Source organism: Hyperoodon ampullatus, assembly GCF_949752795.1.
Source record: "Hyperoodon ampullatus genome assembly, chromosome: 11".
In the NCBI taxonomy this organism is placed as follows: Eukaryota; Metazoa; Chordata; class Mammalia; order Artiodactyla; family Ziphiidae; genus Hyperoodon; species Hyperoodon ampullatus.
Window position 1 is genome coordinate 96,789,004 of NC_136924.1, and position 16,991 is coordinate 96,805,994.

Sequence of the window (16,991 nt, forward strand, 5' to 3'; positions counted from 1 at the left end):
AGCCGCGATCCTGGCGGAGGGGGGGCGGGGGGATACCTCACCCTCGTGCAGCCTACTAACAGAGGAGTCACCTGTGCTCAGTCTGTGACTCCTCACCCCCCAGGTTCTCTTTGCTCCGCCCTCATCTAGTGCTGGTTGGACGGCCATCTTTTTTTTTTTTTTTTTTTTTTTGCTGTACGCGGGCCTGTCACTGTTGTGGCCTCTCCCGTTGCGGAGCACAGGCTCCGGACGCGCAGGCTCAGCAGCCATGGCTCACGGGCCCAGCCGCTCCGCGGCCTGTGGGATCTTCCTGGACCGGGGCACGAACCTGTGTCCCCTGCATCGGCAGGCGGACTCAACCACTGCACCACCAGGGAAGCCCCTGGACGGCCATCTTTATGTACAACTTTATGTGGGACTCTGGTGTGTCTGTGACACATCAATGCACAGCTCTTGATCCCCAAAGTCCTCAGAGCAGGAAGGGCAGGGTGCCTGGGGAAGTGTCCTTGAGGTAGAATCCAGGGGTGGAGGTGGTGACCAGCGCTCTTAGGGAGGTATTCCCTCACACATCTCTGCAAAGGCAAGAGGCAGGTGTCAGGTAGGCAGGCATGGGGTGAAGAGTGAGGCTAAAGGCCCCTCCCCGCCATGACCCCCCTCTGGTCCTGCCCTCCTGTGTTGACCCGCCCCGCCCCCCCGCATCCCCTCTGGCTCCATACTGGCCTTCCCCTCCGCTCCATCCCATGCCAGCTTCCCTTCTGCACTTACGATGTGGACAGGGGCGTGTCCAGGTGTATGATGTGAAGCCCCCGCATCCTCTGCAGTTGGACCTGAGTCAGCTTCCGAGGTCTGCTGTCCCCAGGCTCGGGAACTCTCTCAATCCTTTGGCTGGCCAGTTCCTCCCGGATCTCTCGGAGCATGTCCTCGGCCCGGAGCGGATGAGGGGAGGGGCTGTAGCTGGGTCCCAGGAAGGGCCCCTCTTCTTCCTCGTCCCCTGAGGATTCCCAGGGGCTTTCCCCAGCAGAGTCAGTGTGGGTCGGGGAGGGGGAGAGTTGCCCCCGAAGTCGGGTGCTATGTAAGGTTTCCACTACCACATTCTCTCCAACCGAGGTCCTGTCTTCTTCCTCAGACGAGGTCGGTGGGTCTCCCCTGGGAAGGCTGCCTCCTTTCTGGACACACTCCTCTGGCAGTTCAGGGGCGCTTCGGCGTTGGGGAGCTTGGGGGTCAGGAGGCTGGGGATGCAAAGGAGTATCTCGGAGGTCCAGGGTGGAGAAGGTAAGGCGAGGGTCCCGCCGAAGGGCCCTGGAGCGTAGACGGTTTGGCAGGAAGTGGGACGCCTTGGGGGAGCCTGGGACCAGAGTGCCATAGCCAGAGTCCGAGGTATCATCTGGTACCGAGGGAGCATCTTCATCTGTGTCTTCTGTCACCACCAGCTGGGGGATGACGGTCGAGGACTCAGGAGTCCTAGAGTTACTAGCAAATGGTCAGAGTCAGATGCTGAGGGGTCAAGTTCAAGTCCAGGGAGTCTCCCTGGATCCCTCCATCCAGAAATGGACCCTCCTCCAAACTTATTTTGGTATCACTCTTACACTGCACTGATTGTTTTTCTCATCTCACTGGCTAGACTGTAAGCTCCTTTAAGGCATTTTAGCCCCTGCACTCAGTCCAGAAACTTGTTATCAAGTATTTGCTGAGCGCTTCCTGAGCTCCCCTGAGGTTATCCCCCAGTGATGGAGTCTTTTTCTTCTCTATAACCGTGCTGCTCAACAGCCGTGTTATTTTGGGTGAAACTCTCACGCTTTCTGGGGATTTGAACTAGCCGGGTCCCCGCAGCTCTGACATTCCACAAACCCACACTGAACTTCACTCTCCATCCCTGGCCTGGGGAACCTGATTCTCTCAGGGAATTTGTGCCTCTCGTGCCTGTTTCCTTCACCCTGTGCCAGCCCTAGGCTGGCTAACCCCACAGGCTGTCTCATGTGGCCTTTCGCACGGCTGGTGTCAACCTGTAGCCTGGTGGGCTCCTCTGCCCTCCCTCCCTGCCTGCAGCCCCCCTCCTCTGGGAGGCCTTGTACGCCCTGTAGGTCTTACCTTCCCTCTGTGCTGCTCTCAGAGCCTTCCGCGGAAGGCGTGGCGGGCCTGGGGCCTGGGGACTCCCTGTCCCGGTCCTGATAGAGGGCCAGGAGCTCCCTCTTCTGTTGGATGTACTCCTCTGCCTTCAGCTTTTGCAGGGTGACCTGGGGTGGGGATACTTTCATTAAGAGCTCTCATTTATTGAGCACCTGCAGTATGCCAGGCACCATGCTAAGTGCTTTACATACATTATCTTGCTTTATCTTCACCACCGCCCTATGAGGCAGATTTTTTTGCTCCTACTTTACTCCTGAGAAACAGAGACTCTGAGGTTAAGTAACTGCCAAGGCCATGCCGCGGGAAAGTAGGATGGAGCCAGTATTTGAACTCTTGAGCTGGTCCTAGGATGTGTGGGGTAAACATAAGGCCCCTTTTCCTACCTGTACGTTCTTCCTGCCTCTCACATCCCCTTGGCAAGCCAAGGTCTGGTCTGTTTCTTCCTTCAGGAAGTCCTCCCTGATTGGTGGTGATGGTGGCATAATTGCTCTGAATGATGCTGGGCCCTCAGGTTACTCTTTCTCCTACCACCAGGGCAGGCAGGGGCAGGCTTTGTCCTGGGTTGAGGACTCTGTTGTCCTTCAGAGTTGACAACAAGACCATCCCAAGAGGAATGGAGAGAGGATACATTATGTTTTGTCTTCCTTAGCATTTTCATACAGGCGCCACCGGAATAAAATAGTGATATCTGAGAAGTGGTTTATAAAGCACCTCTACATGCAGGCGGTCATTTGACACACACCATCACCCTGCAGTATATTAGCCAATTTTACAGATGGGAAAACAAGACTTAGAAAGATGAGTGGACTTGATCCAGGGCGCACAGGTAGAGAGAAGCAGAATTGGGACTGGGTCTTTCTCTGTGAGTCCTAGTTCAGTAACTGCACTATTTTTCAAGGGCAGCCTTAGAAAGGGTCAGGAATTGCCAAAGGACAACTTTCTCTTGGGGGAGGGGAGGGATGGCAAGGGAACCCTTGGAGAGCCCAAAGGCGGAGGCTTGGCAAAAAGAGGTGGTGGAGGCTACTGGGGGCGGCGCTGATACCAGCACTGGCTGGAATGGCCTTATCATTGTGCACATATTGAAGTACTTTTATGCTGGTGAGCAAAGGGCTACTGCCCAAGCCTCCCACCTTCCTTCGCCAGGACTACCCTGCCCTCCAAGATCCAGCAGCAGAGGGATAACATCTGGCACAGCAGGGGGCCTCTAGGACGCCCCCCCCCCCAAGCTCTACTCTGATTGGTTGATGCCCATTCCATTCTGGTTATTAAGTAATTTGAATATCCCCTCCCCCTTCCCCCTTCAGGTATATGAACCAGCAATTCTTAGGCAACTCTGGACCTTCCCAAAGCCTCTCCAGAAACACAACGGGGTGGGGGGTAGCTGGGTCTGTACAAGAGACATGTTGGAGAAAAGGATGAACAGGGACAGGAAGATGACCTCAGGCTTGTGTTTCCAGTTTTCCTGCCCTGGCTTCCCAGTCACTGTCTCATGCAAAGATTCTCAGCAGTCTCACAAGACTTGCTCTGCTGGCCAGAGCCAGGGATGATGGTGTCTGGGGGCAGGAGACCAGCACACCGGGCCAGGTCCTGTGACCTTTTCCGCATCTGCCAGCTGTGCAGAGTGAGGGTGGGAGGAGCCGCTCTTGGGGTCAGGGTGGGGCCGGGGTCAGGGTGAGGCTGGGGCAGCCTGCTGAGATGCCCTTTGGCCCCATATGACTCAAGTTCAGGTTTATCTTTGGGATGTCCAGGATAGAGATGGTGTGTGGAGGAAAAGAACTGGGAGGAAGGCGGCTGGGGGGTGGTCTGGAAGGAACGTCTGTCCCATGCAAGCATCTCTACTAAACTCTCCCGTGGGCCCACCTGGGAAGAATCAGGGAGGCAAGGGGTGGGGTGGAGATGGAGGACCTGACACCTCAGGTACCAGGGACGGGGCTGGTTGAAGCACCCCCGGCCACCCCAAAGGCTCTCTAGCAAACCTGGGAGGATTTTCGCAGCTTGGGTAAGAGGAGAGACGTGTTGGGGGCAGGGTGGGAAAGGAAGAGGAAACTGGTGCTTGGGCCTGAATGTGACATCCCCACAAAGCCGGGAAAAGGGAGGGCTCCCCCCACGCCATGCTTCCTCTTCCTTTGCCCTGGTGGGGAACTGAAGCCTTGGGAGGAAATGCCTCCTCTCCCTGCTGCCCCTGGAGCGGCTCCCAAATTCACCCGCTGCCCTCCCCAAGTCTCCCATCACGGACGAAAACCATCTCTGGAAGGTGCCCTCGGCCAGGCACCCCTGGCCTTTAGAAGATGTTGGCATCTTCTAAAGATGACAACGATAAACACCCCTATTAAGTGCCGGGCACGTGTCAAGCAGCTTACAAACATAACCCTCCCGTCTGTCCTGCAACGTGGTTCCCATCACCCCTGCAGTTCCCAGGTGGGGCCGGAGCTGAGAGAATTGCTGCAGATGATGAGTAAGGGCTGGGCTGCGGGCCCTCCGAGCCCGCCTCTTTCCTCCGTTCACCTCTTGGCCTCGTCTCTGATAGCTCCTTGCTCCTGGCACTGGTTCCTTTTCCTCTTCCCAGCCCCTAAACATGGGCATTTCCCAAGATTCAGTCTCTCTCCTCTTGAGAAGCTCATATTCTCTAAAAGCTGAAGCCACACAGCCAGACCCGCTGGGAATAAATCTACATATGTACGATTCTGTAAGGCGGAGAAAAACCACTCTGACCCCTTGGATCAGTAGGTATTCTACTGCCTTCTTCAGCTTACAAGGACTGGTGGTAACTGCGAAAAGGATTCCCTAAGACTTTGGTGTGAGGCAGTAGCAGGACAAACTCATTTCCAAGTTTCAGGGGTTTTGGTTTTGCAAGGGGACGCAAGGAGCTTGTGCGCTGCTTGGTTAGGTATCGGAAATGCCTTCTCTACCTCAGTTAGCGTGGAGTAAAACTCCCGGGGGCTAAATTAATTTGTGTAATAAAATACCAGCAATTGGGCTTCCCTGGTGGCGCGTGGTTGAGAGTCCGCCTGCCGATGCGGGGGACACAGGTTCGTGCCCTGGTCCGGGAAGATCACACATGCCACGGAGAGGCTGGGCCCGTGAGCCATGGCCACTGAGCCTGCACGTCCGGAGCCTGTGCTCCGCGACGGGAGAGGCCACAACAGTGAGAGGCCCGCGTACCGGAAAAAAAAAAAAAAAAATACCGGCAATCTTTAGTGGTTCCCCTGGGGGTTCCAAGGAGAAGGTGGCGGGTCTCTTCTTGGGCTGGGGGGCGGTGGTGTAGAGAGGAGGCCCCACTGCACCGAGAGGGGGGACTCTGATCCGGCCTGGAGCACGGGTCAGGGCAGATGACCCACACCCTGTCCCCTACCTCTGGCTTCCTGGGCGCTGTCACCATCTTGTTTAGGTATCCAAGGAAATGACAGCCCCGAAGGGCTGGAGGACACAAGACCCTGAGCTTCTGCCTCTCATCCTTTTTTCTTTTTTTTTTTTAATGGCATAAACCTCCTATTTATTTTTTACTCTTGTAATTCCGAATATTTAAATATAGTGTTTAAACAGAGACTAAGCTCTGGTTTTCCTTTTCTCGAATAAGCTCTCCACATCTTGATACGATGCTATAGGTAAAACTGTGGGAAATGCTTAAAATTGTTTAAAGAACAAGACTATTTTTACGCATCCTCCAAAGTTTCAAAGCCCTAATTACCTGATGTGCAAACGACAAATCATTATAATCTACTCATTAAAGCAAGTCCTATGAGAAGCACTACTTTGATTTAAACTCTTTAAAAATAGTGCAGTTGCATTCTTTAGAAATCGTCTACACTATGATTTCTTAACTTGTTCAAAATGCCTCTTCTTTTTATAAAAACGAGGTATAACTGACATATTAGTTTCACGTGTACAACATAATGATTCAACATTTGTGTACATATGAAGTGATCCACACAACGTCTAGTGAACATTCGTCACCGTTGTTACAAACATTTTTTTTCCTTGCGAAAAGAACTTTTAGGATCTGCTCTCTTAGCAGTTTTCATAGTTCACCCTCATTTCTCGCCTGAACTCTAGTCTGTGTTTCCATATTTCCACAAACCCCTAAGAGGTCTCCACTTGGCTGTCTCCCATTACCTCATTTCCAAAGTGCTTCTGTTTAAAACTAAACCTTGCTACCCATGCACCACGCCACCCAGGAAGCAACAACTAGACAAACAGGTTTCCCTTTCTAATGATTTCAGTTGTCATTGCCAAAGCAGCCTTTCACACAGGAACCTCGGGAGCAAGTCATCCTTTGTCCTTGTGGACCTGAGTTACCAAGGCACCATGTTGCCTGCTTAATCTGAATGGTTTCTTTGAATCTTCCCTACGAGACAAGGACTGTTATTATTTATATCCATCTTGCAGGTGAAGAATCGGAAGACTAGGGAGGCCACATAACTCACCCAAGGTCACCCAGCTAGTAAGAAGCAGAGCTGGGGTCTGAACCATGGGTTCGGTAGAGGCTTCTATCAGTCTCCCTAAGGCTCACCTGTCTCTTCTTTCTTCTTCTTTTCTTCTTTTTCTGCACCATGTCCCTAAGGCCATGGCACTCAACCTCTATGTTTCATACCCAAACTAGTACGGGAAATCTCCCGCCCCCAATCTCTCCCGCCCCCAGCCCACCTGTCACATGCCACCTGACAATTCAAGACAAAACACACGGATTTCACCATGGCCTTCCCTAGCTCAAGAATCTATAGTGGCTCTGGTGTCAACTTGCCAACCCAATTCAATTCAGTCTCGTCCAGTCCACACTCTTCTACAGGCCCTGGGGTCCCCTAGAACTTGGCGTCTCATCACTGGCTCCACACAAAACCCTTCCCTCCAGACTCAGACAGACATGCTGGTTGTCCCCCGAATAAACCCAGCCCAATTTCTCCCTTGAGTCTTCTGCCCAGGGTCTTCCCCATCCTTAAAGTCCAACTCAAATCTTCCCTCTTCTTTGGCAATTCTGCTCCTGTAGTGGGTTGAATAGTGGACCCAGAAAGATGGGTCTAGGTCCTGACCCCCAGAATGTGTGAATGTGAGTGGCCTTGTTTGGAAAAAGGGTCTTTGCAGATGTGGATAGATCCTCAGTGCAGGATCTCAAGATGAGGTCATCCTGGATTTTGGGTTAATGACCGGTGTCTTTCTAAGAGACAGGAAAGGGAGATTGGGACACAGAGACACATGGAGAGGAAGACCACGTGAAGATAGAGGCAGAGAGTGGAGTGATGCTGCCATAGGCTAAGGAACACCTGGAGCCCCCAGGAGCTAGAAGAGGCCGGGAAGGATGCTCCCCTAGAGAGCATGGAGCTATGGAGAGGAAGCATTGCCTGGCTGACATGTTGATTTTCAACTTCCGGCCTCCAGAACTGTGAGAGAATGTTTCTGTTGCTTTAAGGCACCAAGCAGTAACCAATATGGCTCCATTCGGGTCTCCCTTCCTTTGAACTCCTTCGGCTTTTGTTGCATGAATCTGCCCCCCCCCAATCACTCCACTCCACTAGTTAACATTTTTACTGCTCCTGTGTCACTCACAGGACAAAGTTCAAGTTCCCCAGCACGGCATCCAGGGATGGGCATGATCTGGTGGCACCTCCCTCCTGGCCTCTCTGCCGTTGTGCTGCCCTTGTGCTTGATGCCCTGGTAATGTCAACCACTCAGCTGATGGTGCACTCAACACACACAGCTGCTTCTGATTTCCGACCTTCGCACACTCTGCTCTCCATCTGGAATGCCTTTCCTGCCCACCTTGGTCCCCTGACGTGCTCCTAGATGCCCGCCCGCGGTGCTCAGAAAGTAGCTCCTCTGTGAAGCCCTCTCTGTCCTCTGAAGCATCCCTGTCGTCTGCACAGTCCCTCTCCCAACCAACCCACCAGACAGAGCGAACCACTCCCTTCCCTGTCCTAACTCCATTCCGTCCACATGTTTCTGTTATTTGTATACTTGTTTGTCTACCTAGGCCGCAGCATGTAGTCTGTGAGGGCAGAAATGGCGTTATATTCTTTTCTGATTCCCCAGCACCCAGCCTGTGCACACCCAGCAGGTGCCCCGTTCATGTTTGCTGAACGGAAGCTCAAGTTCAGCAGTTGTTTCACAGCCTCGAAACCTTCAGGGGAGGCTGTCTTGGCTCTCCCAGGGACTGGTGCCCTACCTGGCCAAAGGCTTTCTTCTGTGCTCTTTTTTTTTTTATACGTTTTGTTTTTGGCCACACCATGCAGCTTACAGGATCTTAGTTCCCTGACCAGGGATTGAACCTGCACCCTCGGCGGTGAAAGCATGGAGTCCTAACCACTGGACCGTCAGGGAAGTCCCTCTTCCATGCTCTTAAGGTTGGTCAAGGCTGTGTCTCCCTCTCGAGGGTGCATCGGAGGGGCAAGAGGTCTGGTCTGAAGCTGTGTGCACCCCACCCTCTCTCTCCCCATCCTCCACTCTTGTGCACTGGATCTGAGCTCCGCGGCCCCGCCATCCCCCTGCTCCCACACCTGGCTTCACATACCTGGGCCTGCTGGGTCTTCTCCAGCCACAGGGCACGGTCTGTAGCGCTGGGACAGTGCACAGTGAGGGCGCTGGAGACGCACTGGAATTCGGTGAGGTGGATAAGCAGGAAGCTGCCTGGGTGGAGGAGAAGGTCTGCTTCCAGGGCTGGACTTTACCTGATCCCCTTCCCAACCTCTCCTTCTCCAGCCGATGGGAAGGGAGAAGGAAAAGTTCCCCCAGGAGAGACATACTTGGATCTCGGAGCGGTCGGCACACAAGCTTCTCCAGCATGAGGGGCGGGCGGATAACCTTGGCCTTGTCTGCCCTGCGAAGGGGCTTGGTCACCAAGAGCACATCAGAGAAGAGGAACAGGTACACATCCAGCTGGGGGCAAGCGAAGAGAGAGATGAGGGTCAGCTGGAGCAGGGGGCAGGCGGGACAGGGGTCGGGGCTCACGCATGGGTGTGTGGGCGGGTGCAGAGCTGAGATAGGAGAGCTGGGAGCCGTGTCGCTTTGGGCCCATCTCTCACTTTATAGGTAGGAAAGTGGCTGACTCAGGGCCATGCCAGCAAGCAGAGCAAAGCCAGAACCACGTCCTCTTCCCAACACACACAGACGCACAGACACACATAGATACAGACACACACAGACACTTACATACACACACAGACACATACACACACATAGATACACACATAGACACACACACACAGACACACACAGACACAGACACGCACAGAGACACACACACACATACAAAGGCACACACACAGACACACAGACACACACAGACACAGACACACACACAGACATACATAGATACACACATAGACACACACATAGACATACAGACACCCACAGATACATACATAAATACACACAGAGACACAAAGACACACACACACACAGACACACACATAGATACACACATAGACACACACACATAGACACATACAGACACACATAGATACAGACACACACAGACACATATACACACATAGACACATACAGACACATAGATACACACACAAACACACATAGACACAGACACAGACACACATAGACACATACATACACACACAGACACATACAGACACACACATAGATACACACACAGACACATACACACACATAGATACACACACAGACACACACACATACACACAGACACACACATAGACATACGGACACCCACAGAGACACATAGATACACAGAGACACATAGACACACAGAGAGACACATACACACACACACTAGATACACACATAGACACACACAGACTCACACACACACAGACACACACACCCCCTCCTCCCACTTCCAGCCTTCTGGCGCAGCCTGTGTCCCACCGCCTCTCCCTGCTTTCTCTCCAGTTCTCTCCCGTCTTCTTCGCTCCTCCCACAGCCCCCTCACCTTCCCTTCTCGTCCCTCCTTCATGCGCGCAGGCCCCTCAAGCAGCAGCTGCCTGGTGTGCTCAGAAGCAACCCCCAGCATGGGGGCCATCAGGTCCAGCGTGGAGAATGGACGCAGGTTCTGAGGGACGCAGAACGCACAGGGGCAGGGCACTGGGTATCCTGCCTCTTGGAGGACAGGAAGCACCCCAGTGCCGTCGTCTTCCTCCTCTGCACCCGGCCCCGGGGACCCTCACCCTCGGGAAGGAAGGGTGGGCGCACCCAGCCCGCGGCACCTCTGCCTCTCCCCGCTGCAGGCCTCGGCCTCATCCGTCCTCCCGGGGGCCTTGCTCTCCTGGACCCCCCTTCCCTCCGCCTCTCTCACCCTCTCCACCTCCTCGCTGGACGGCTCCAGGACCTCGTAGGGCCCGATGCGCTGGGCTGCGGCCACCAAGCTCTCCTGCTCTTCGCCCCGGCGCACCTGCTTGTTGATGTGTCGGAGGAATGACTCCACCGCTGCGATCTAGGTGAGGGGGTTGTGGAAGGAGGACAGCTCAGCTCCTCGTCTGCACATCCCACCCAGACGACGACATCAGTGCCACGCGGGCACATACATGTAAGGAAAGAGACCTCAAGGGTCCCTGGAGATCCGTTCCCACTCACCAGCCCCCAACTCCCGAGGGTACAGCCCTGGTGGCCCCTACCATGGCCGTCAGGGCCTCCCGGGCGCGGGCCTCGGGGCTCCTCTTGAGCACAGCCTGGAGCAGCAGTGGGTACTTGGTGATGCGCTGGTGGGGCTTGATGAGGAGGTCCCCCAGCATCTGCCTCCCCGAGCGCTTGTGCTTCTCACACCACTGCCAGGGAAGGTGGGCAGGGGTCAGGGGGCTGCAGGCCCCCCTCCTGCCCCGCCCCGGGGATACCCTCAGCCTTGGATCCAGGTCCGCCACATCCCCCTTTCCCAGCAGCCTCTCTCCCACCTGCACGAAGGTGTTGAAGAGAGGGTTGTTGTCCTGCTGCTCCCAGGCGTAGGCCATGGTCTGCTTCACTCGCAGGCAGTACAGGACGTAGGGCTGGAAGCGCTGGCTGAACTGGAGGCACAGGTGTGGGGCGGGGAGCGGGCAGGGGACGGAGCCTGGCCTAGATCCTTAGTCCAGCTCCCGCCAATCCCAGCCCCCCACCACTTCCAGCCCCCCTCTCTGGATTCCAAGGAGGAGTTGAGGTCCCGAGGGGCCGACCCGCTGCCACCCTCTGAGCTCCATCCTCAGCCCCCGCCATGCCCCGCTGCTCTGGACCTCACCCTCCATCAATAATTTAGCTGGAGCGTTTTCAGGGCACTGCGGATCCCATTTCAGCCCAGCCACGGGGTGGTGGCCTGAGGCTTGCCCAGAGCCCCGCTCCTGGGGAAGAGGGCCACCAACGGCCCCCAGGAGACTGTCCCCCTGCCTCTCTACCCGAATCCAACTCTGCAAGGCCACGTTTCCCTGGCCAGTGGACTGGGAGGAAGTCAGATCCTGGGCCTCTTGCAGCCTTTCACATCCCCTCCCCCCAGGCCCCTGAGGGACAAGTTGCTTAGCCCCCTGCCACTTGTCGATGGGTCTCTGCCCCGGACATAAGATTTCATGGTCGATGAGAGCTTAGGTGTAGCCCTTCCCTGAGATAGCTGCCCTCCCTCTGGGGGCTCCAGAAGCCCAAAGAGCCTTCGGGACAGAGGTCATACTGGTGGAATGAAGGTAAGAGGTGAGGTGGTTTTTAGGGGTGGGGGTCGTGCCCTTGGACCCCCCCTCTAGTCACGGCAGGGTGCCAGTGGTATAAGCATTCCAGCGGACAGGACCCCTTGGGGCTCTCCCAGTCCTGCCCCATCCAGATGGGGCCCTTCTCCCCGCCTCACCGACAGGAAGCCGCTTTGCAGGCTGACAGGGTCCAGAGGCTGGCCCGAGGCTCGCGTCTCCTGCAGGGTGGGCCCCAGCACCTCTTCCCAAAAGCTCCGGTGGGCTCGGATCAGGCTGGGGACATTTCCAAACAGGGTCTCAGCTGACACCTGGAGGAGGGAGCGGAACATGCCTCGGCAGGTGACCTGCGGGCAGCACGGGCGGTGGGCAGGCAGGGCGGTGGGCAGGCAGGGACGGCTAAGCCCGAGTGGCAGGGGCTGGGTGGGACCTGCACCCTGCTTGGGGTCTACAGCAAGGAGGGGAGTGGGGAGGGCAGGGTAAACGGGGGTGGCAATTCCGCTCTGTGACCCCGCCCCCCACTCGCTGGGTCCCACACCCCGAGCGCCCACTCACTTCCGTCAGCAGCCCCACTCGTTGCAAGTTCAGCAAACCGGCGGCTAGGAGCTGGATGCAGGGAGGGCTTTCAGCGCCTGACCTCCTCCTCTCAGACCCCAGCCTAGCCAGCCCTTCACAGCATCCCCACCCCCACCTTCAGTATCGCGAGCCTCTCTTCCGAGACCCCGGGCAGGTCTCAGGTCAGGGGGATCTTGGTGTCCTGCCCCTTCTCCCCAACAGCCGTGTCCCTTCCGGTCTGGAGAACGGGGGGGGGGGGGCTTGATTCAAGGGACACGGTAAACGGCCAAGGATGGGGCCCGGGGGCGGGGCTGCCGGGGATGCGGCGGGGCCTGGCGGGGGGCGGAGGGCGGCTCACATCCGTCATGATATTGAGCTTCCGCACGTAGATGAGCTCCGTGGTCAGTAGCTCCCACAGCGCTTCCTGCTGGTGGCAGAGCTCCCGGGTCATCTCCTGGGTGGGGACAGGGCTGGTTCAGCTGGGGAATGATGACAAGACCAGCAGCTGCCATCTGCTGAATGCTACCAGATCTACTGCACAGAAAGCCTTTAACCGTCCCCCAGTCCTCCAGTGTGTAGGGGGTGTTATCCCCGAGTCACAGAGGAGGCGACCGAGGCGCAGAGAGGTTTGCTGTCTTGACCGAGGTCTCGCTAGTACGTGGCGGGGCCGGGATCTGAAGCTACAGCAAGATGCCCCCAAGTGCTGTCCCTGCAGACCCCACTTCCCAAGGCCTTTCCCTCCGCCGGGGCAGAGGTGAAGGGTGTGTGTGTGTGTGTGTGTGTGTCTAGGACCCCACGGGGACAGACACTGTGTCCCAGGCTCACCTTGTGCCCAGGCACCAGCTCCTTCCAGGACTTCTCAATGGCCAGGCGGCTGTCACTGTCCTCTCCGATCTCCCAGCGCTGCCGGTCCTCTGGGGGCAGGCGGGGCATTCCAAACATGCTAAAAGTGTGCAGCCGCACCTCCAGCTCGTGGGCTCTGGTGACTTCCTGGGGGCGCCGAGAAGGGATTAGTCCTGGCCACTTCCTGGCCCGGGAAGGGCTGCGTGCGTGCGTGCGTGCATGTGTGCGTGTGTGTGTGTGTGTTGGCAAGCTGCCCTGAGCTTGAGTGAGGACACGCAGGCCCGAGGGACGAGGATCAATCCTGGCTGGGATTACAGGGTACAGGGTGTTGCCGGAACACGGATGGAGAGGCACCTTGTCTGCAGAAAGGTCCCTGGACAGAGGGGTCTGACCTGGGCTTCCTGACCAGAAAGATAGCTTCCAGGGCTCTCCTGAGACACAACCCTTCAGAGGGACCTTCAGGTGGAGACCAGAATGGGACTTAGGGAACCAGTGGTCTCAGGAACATTTTGACACTTGCCCATCAAGCGGACATCTTTACGAGGCCGCCTGGCTTAGAGATGCTCCCCTGAGAGGGTCTCTAGACAGAGCCACACACTGCTTCTTGGAGGGGCTCCCGTGTTCTCAGCTCTGATGGTCTCGGGAGGACGTCGCAGCTCAGGCTGTGAGCTTGGGGATGGGAGGAGAGGGACCGCTTACCTTGAGTTTGGGGAAGTGAGGTGTCCCAGCCCCAAAGGGGCCTCCATGCCTCTTCTCAGGCTCTGGTTCTCGCAGCCTTAGGGGAGACAGGCCTCGGGCCGGGCCAGAACCCTTGGTAAAGCGGACATAGCCTTGGAGGTGTCGGCCACTGGGATCCTGGAGGAGGAGTGGGGGAGTTCTGGGGTTGTCCTCTCCCCACAGAAGTCCCAGACAAGCTGTGGGGCCTGGCTTGGCTACGGACAGCATCCCCTAGGCCGGCAAGTTGGGCCAGCTCACCTCTCCCCTCAAACCAGTTTGGTGAGAGCCGCTCTGGCCCTGAGTCACAGCAGCCACTGCCAGGGAGGCCGCTGAGCCAGGCAGGGGCCTGCCGGGCCCGGGTCCCCAGGGGGCCCAGGGGGTAACAGTGGGGCCTCGTGCAGAGCAGGAGCACAGGCACGCACGTGCCCAGGCTCTGCGTGGGTCCCAGTGTCCCCCTCCAACCCCACTCCCGTGTGTGCTCCCTGCACCACGGCCATGCGTGCACAGCGCCCGGTGCACACGCATTCTGGGGCCCTCACAGCCTCCCGCGCACGTGGGGACGGGGGCCCTCACATGTGCGGCCTCCTCCCCGGGGCACGTCCCAGCCCGTTGGGAGTGGTTGCCCTTCCGTGTGAGAAGTTGAGGCCTGGGCCAGGAGTCTCCTCCTGGGCAGGCCTGGTCACATTCCCTGATCTGCCCGTGGCCTGATTTACCCCACAGACATCCTATTCTCCCTTCCCACCCTCAGCTGCCTCCCAGGGCCAAACCCTCCTGCAGTCAGGCAGGGGATACCCCCGGCCGGAAGCAGAACGGACCTCAAGGTGGAGGGAGAGCCTGGAAGCTGAGGGAAAGACTGCTGAGCCTCCACGCCCATTTCCTTGGTCAGCACTGGAGGCCGCCAGGAGGGTGGAGCTGGGGTGGAGGTGGGCAGGCCCTCACTCCCCTCCCACCTGTAGAGTAGGAGCACCTTGAACCTTTGCTCTTCTTCCAGGCCTGACTCAGAGGGAGGCAGGCTTCAAGGAGCCCACCGGTTCCTCCCAAGTAGAGGTGGGAGTCGGGGAGGTGCCAAAGCCTGGGTTTGGTGACCTTCCCCACCAGCTCCGTGCCTGTGACCAGTCTAACAGCACTGAGGGCCTGGCCCCTCCCGGCTCTCTGCCTCACCTGCCCGTCTGTCTGGGATGGGTGTGGAGTCCCGGGAGCCTGGCCCAGCACGGCCATCCTCTCCCTCACAACCCACGAAAGAAGGCAGGGGTGCGGGCTAAGAATAGAGCAGTCCAAGGCCTGGCAAGGGGACAGAGACTTGAAAGCCTGGGTGTCCTCCCCCCTGCCCCACCCCGGTCACCTTTGGGACACAGTCTGGACTCACCAGCACGGGGCCTCCTCGGGGACAGAGGCTACCAGGAGTACTCGGGGTGGAGGCCCGAAGCCGGCCCCCATAGGTCTCAATGCGGGAGGCCACCAGTCCTTGGAGGCGACCCTCATTGGGAGGACCAAAGGCGTGCATCCCTTCTCTCCTGGGTCACCTCCCAAGGGTCATAATTCCAATGTTCAGGAGAAAGGGACCCGCTGAGGCTGCAGAGAGAAAATAAGGAATGGAAGGGCCAGCCTTCATCAGTGGGTGACGCCAGGCTGGAGACAGAGGGGGGAGGGGGAGGGGAAGAGGGGGACAGGGAGGGGGAAGGCCAAGACTACTTGTTTGGAGAGCACAGCTGCCTCATCTATGACTTGGTGGGGGTCGGGCACACCCCGACATGCTGGGTAGGAAGCCCCTTGGAACCATGCCCCTTCCCTCACATTTGTGCATTTGGGGTACCAGCTCCTACCCTGGCCTCAAAGGATGCTGAAGTCCTAAGAGTAGCTGGGAGCAAGGGTCCCTCGGCATCCAGGATGCCGCGTGCACCTAGCTACACCCTCCCTTCCTCCAAACACGGGAGTGGGGGATGAGTGTCTGGGGTGGCAAGCTGGAGGGGGCCCGTTGGACACAGCCCCGCCTGCCGCCTGTTTTTGCACAGCCCACAAGCTAAGAATGTTTTTTACATGTTTAAATAGTTGCAAAAAGTCAAAAGAAGAAGAATATTTCACAACATACGAAGATTATGTGAAATTCAAATTTCCATGTCCATAAATAAAGTGTTATGGGAACACAGCCACATCGTCTCCTTGGCCAGTTGTCTGTGACTACGTTCCTGCTAGCTGTGACAGAGACCACAGCCGCTTCAGAGTCTGAAATATTTACTATCTGGTCTTTTAGAGAAAAACTTGCCCCACCCCTTACCTGGACCCTCCAGGCCATAGACAGCTATCCGGCTGCTGGCCTTACAGACAAGCCGAGGGGGAGCAGGCTCTGTTTGGTCTTCCCCAGCCAATGGGACCTCCTCCGTGGGGCTGGGAGCCGCGCGCGCGGGGCTCCATCCCCTCCCGCTAAACCTGGATAGAGGACCCGCTCTCTGGGGCGGCAGGGCCTGGAGAGGAGAGACCTCCTAAGCAGGTGCTGGTCTCCCTCCAGGTGGGCCCCAGAATCCCGCGCAGCCCGCCCCTTAATTTTCCTCTGACTTATGAGCAGGGGACAACGTTCCTTGTCTCCCGGGCCCCCTCCCAATAATCCTCCCTCCTAGGGCCCTGAGTCCCTCTTCCTCCCCGGGGTCCTTTCCGAGCTTTGACCCGGCTTCCCCTTCTCTCGGCCCCGCGCCCCCAGCCCCGGCGCCCCGCCCCCGCCCTCCCGCCACTCACCTGTGTCCGCAGGTGTCCCGGCGCCCGCTGCCCGCGCTGCCAGCACCCCGGTCGCCGATTGCTCCCCCCGCGATGCCCGCCTCGCGGCCCGGCCGGGTCTGGGACCGAGCGGCCCGCGGGACCAGGGCAGCGCAGCGCGGGGCCGGGCCGGGCCGGGCCGGGAGGGAAGGGGCGGAGGGGCGGGGCCTCGGGCTGGCTCCTCCCTCTCCCGCGGGCACCGGACCCGCGGCGCACTGGGCGCCCGTGGGGCCCTGGGGACCGAGCGGCTCTGCCCGGGCTGCGGCCACCACCTTCCCCCGCCGAGGAGGGCTCGCTCCGCAGGGACCCCTCCCCGCTTCCCCTCGCCCCTGAAGTTGGCACCCACCCTGGCTTGCCCGCCGCCCTCGCGCGCTGCAACCCCCCGCGCCCCCTCCCCGCGGCGGGCGGCGGTGATGACCG

General features: G+C 57.9%; 1 protein-coding gene across 1 annotated transcript; it reads right to left on the reverse strand.

Annotated features, from left to right (window-relative positions):
• Positions 1-410: 410 nt before the first annotated feature.
• Positions 411-16,580, reverse strand: PLEKHG6 (pleckstrin homology and RhoGEF domain containing G6). The gene is made up of 16 exons (XM_079714555.1): positions 16,554-16,580; positions 15,190-15,395; positions 13,806-13,961; positions 13,089-13,253; positions 12,622-12,717; positions 12,264-12,314; positions 11,870-12,019; positions 10,959-11,069; positions 10,686-10,835; positions 10,367-10,504; positions 10,004-10,123; positions 8,841-8,973; positions 8,609-8,724; positions 2,068-2,213; positions 745-1,449; positions 411-551 (listed from the first exon to the last, which is right to left on the reverse strand). The coding sequence occupies exons 2-16, from the start codon at positions 15,325-15,327 to the stop codon at positions 542-544; spliced, it is 2,385 nt and encodes a 794-aa protein (XP_079570681.1). The 5' UTR covers positions 15,328-15,395; positions 16,554-16,580; the 3' UTR covers positions 411-541.
• Positions 16,581-16,991: the final 411 nt, after the last annotated feature.

What these genes read in the sequence shown, in the direction of transcription:
- PLEKHG6 (XM_079714555.1), bottom strand. Translation starts at nt 15,327, where the DNA reads ATGCACGCCTTTGGTCCTCCCAATGAGGGTCGCCTCCAAGGACTGGTG. An exon ending in CTCACTTCCCCAAACTCAAG is followed by an intron (nt 13,254 to 13,805) that starts GTAAGCGGTCCC and finishes CGGCGCCCCCAG; the next exon opens with GAAGTCACCAGAGCCCACGA. An exon ending in AGCTCAATATCATGACGGAT is followed by an intron (nt 12,315 to 12,621) that starts GTGAGCCGCCCT and finishes CCCTGCATCCAG; the next exon opens with CTCCTAGCCGCCGGTTTGCT.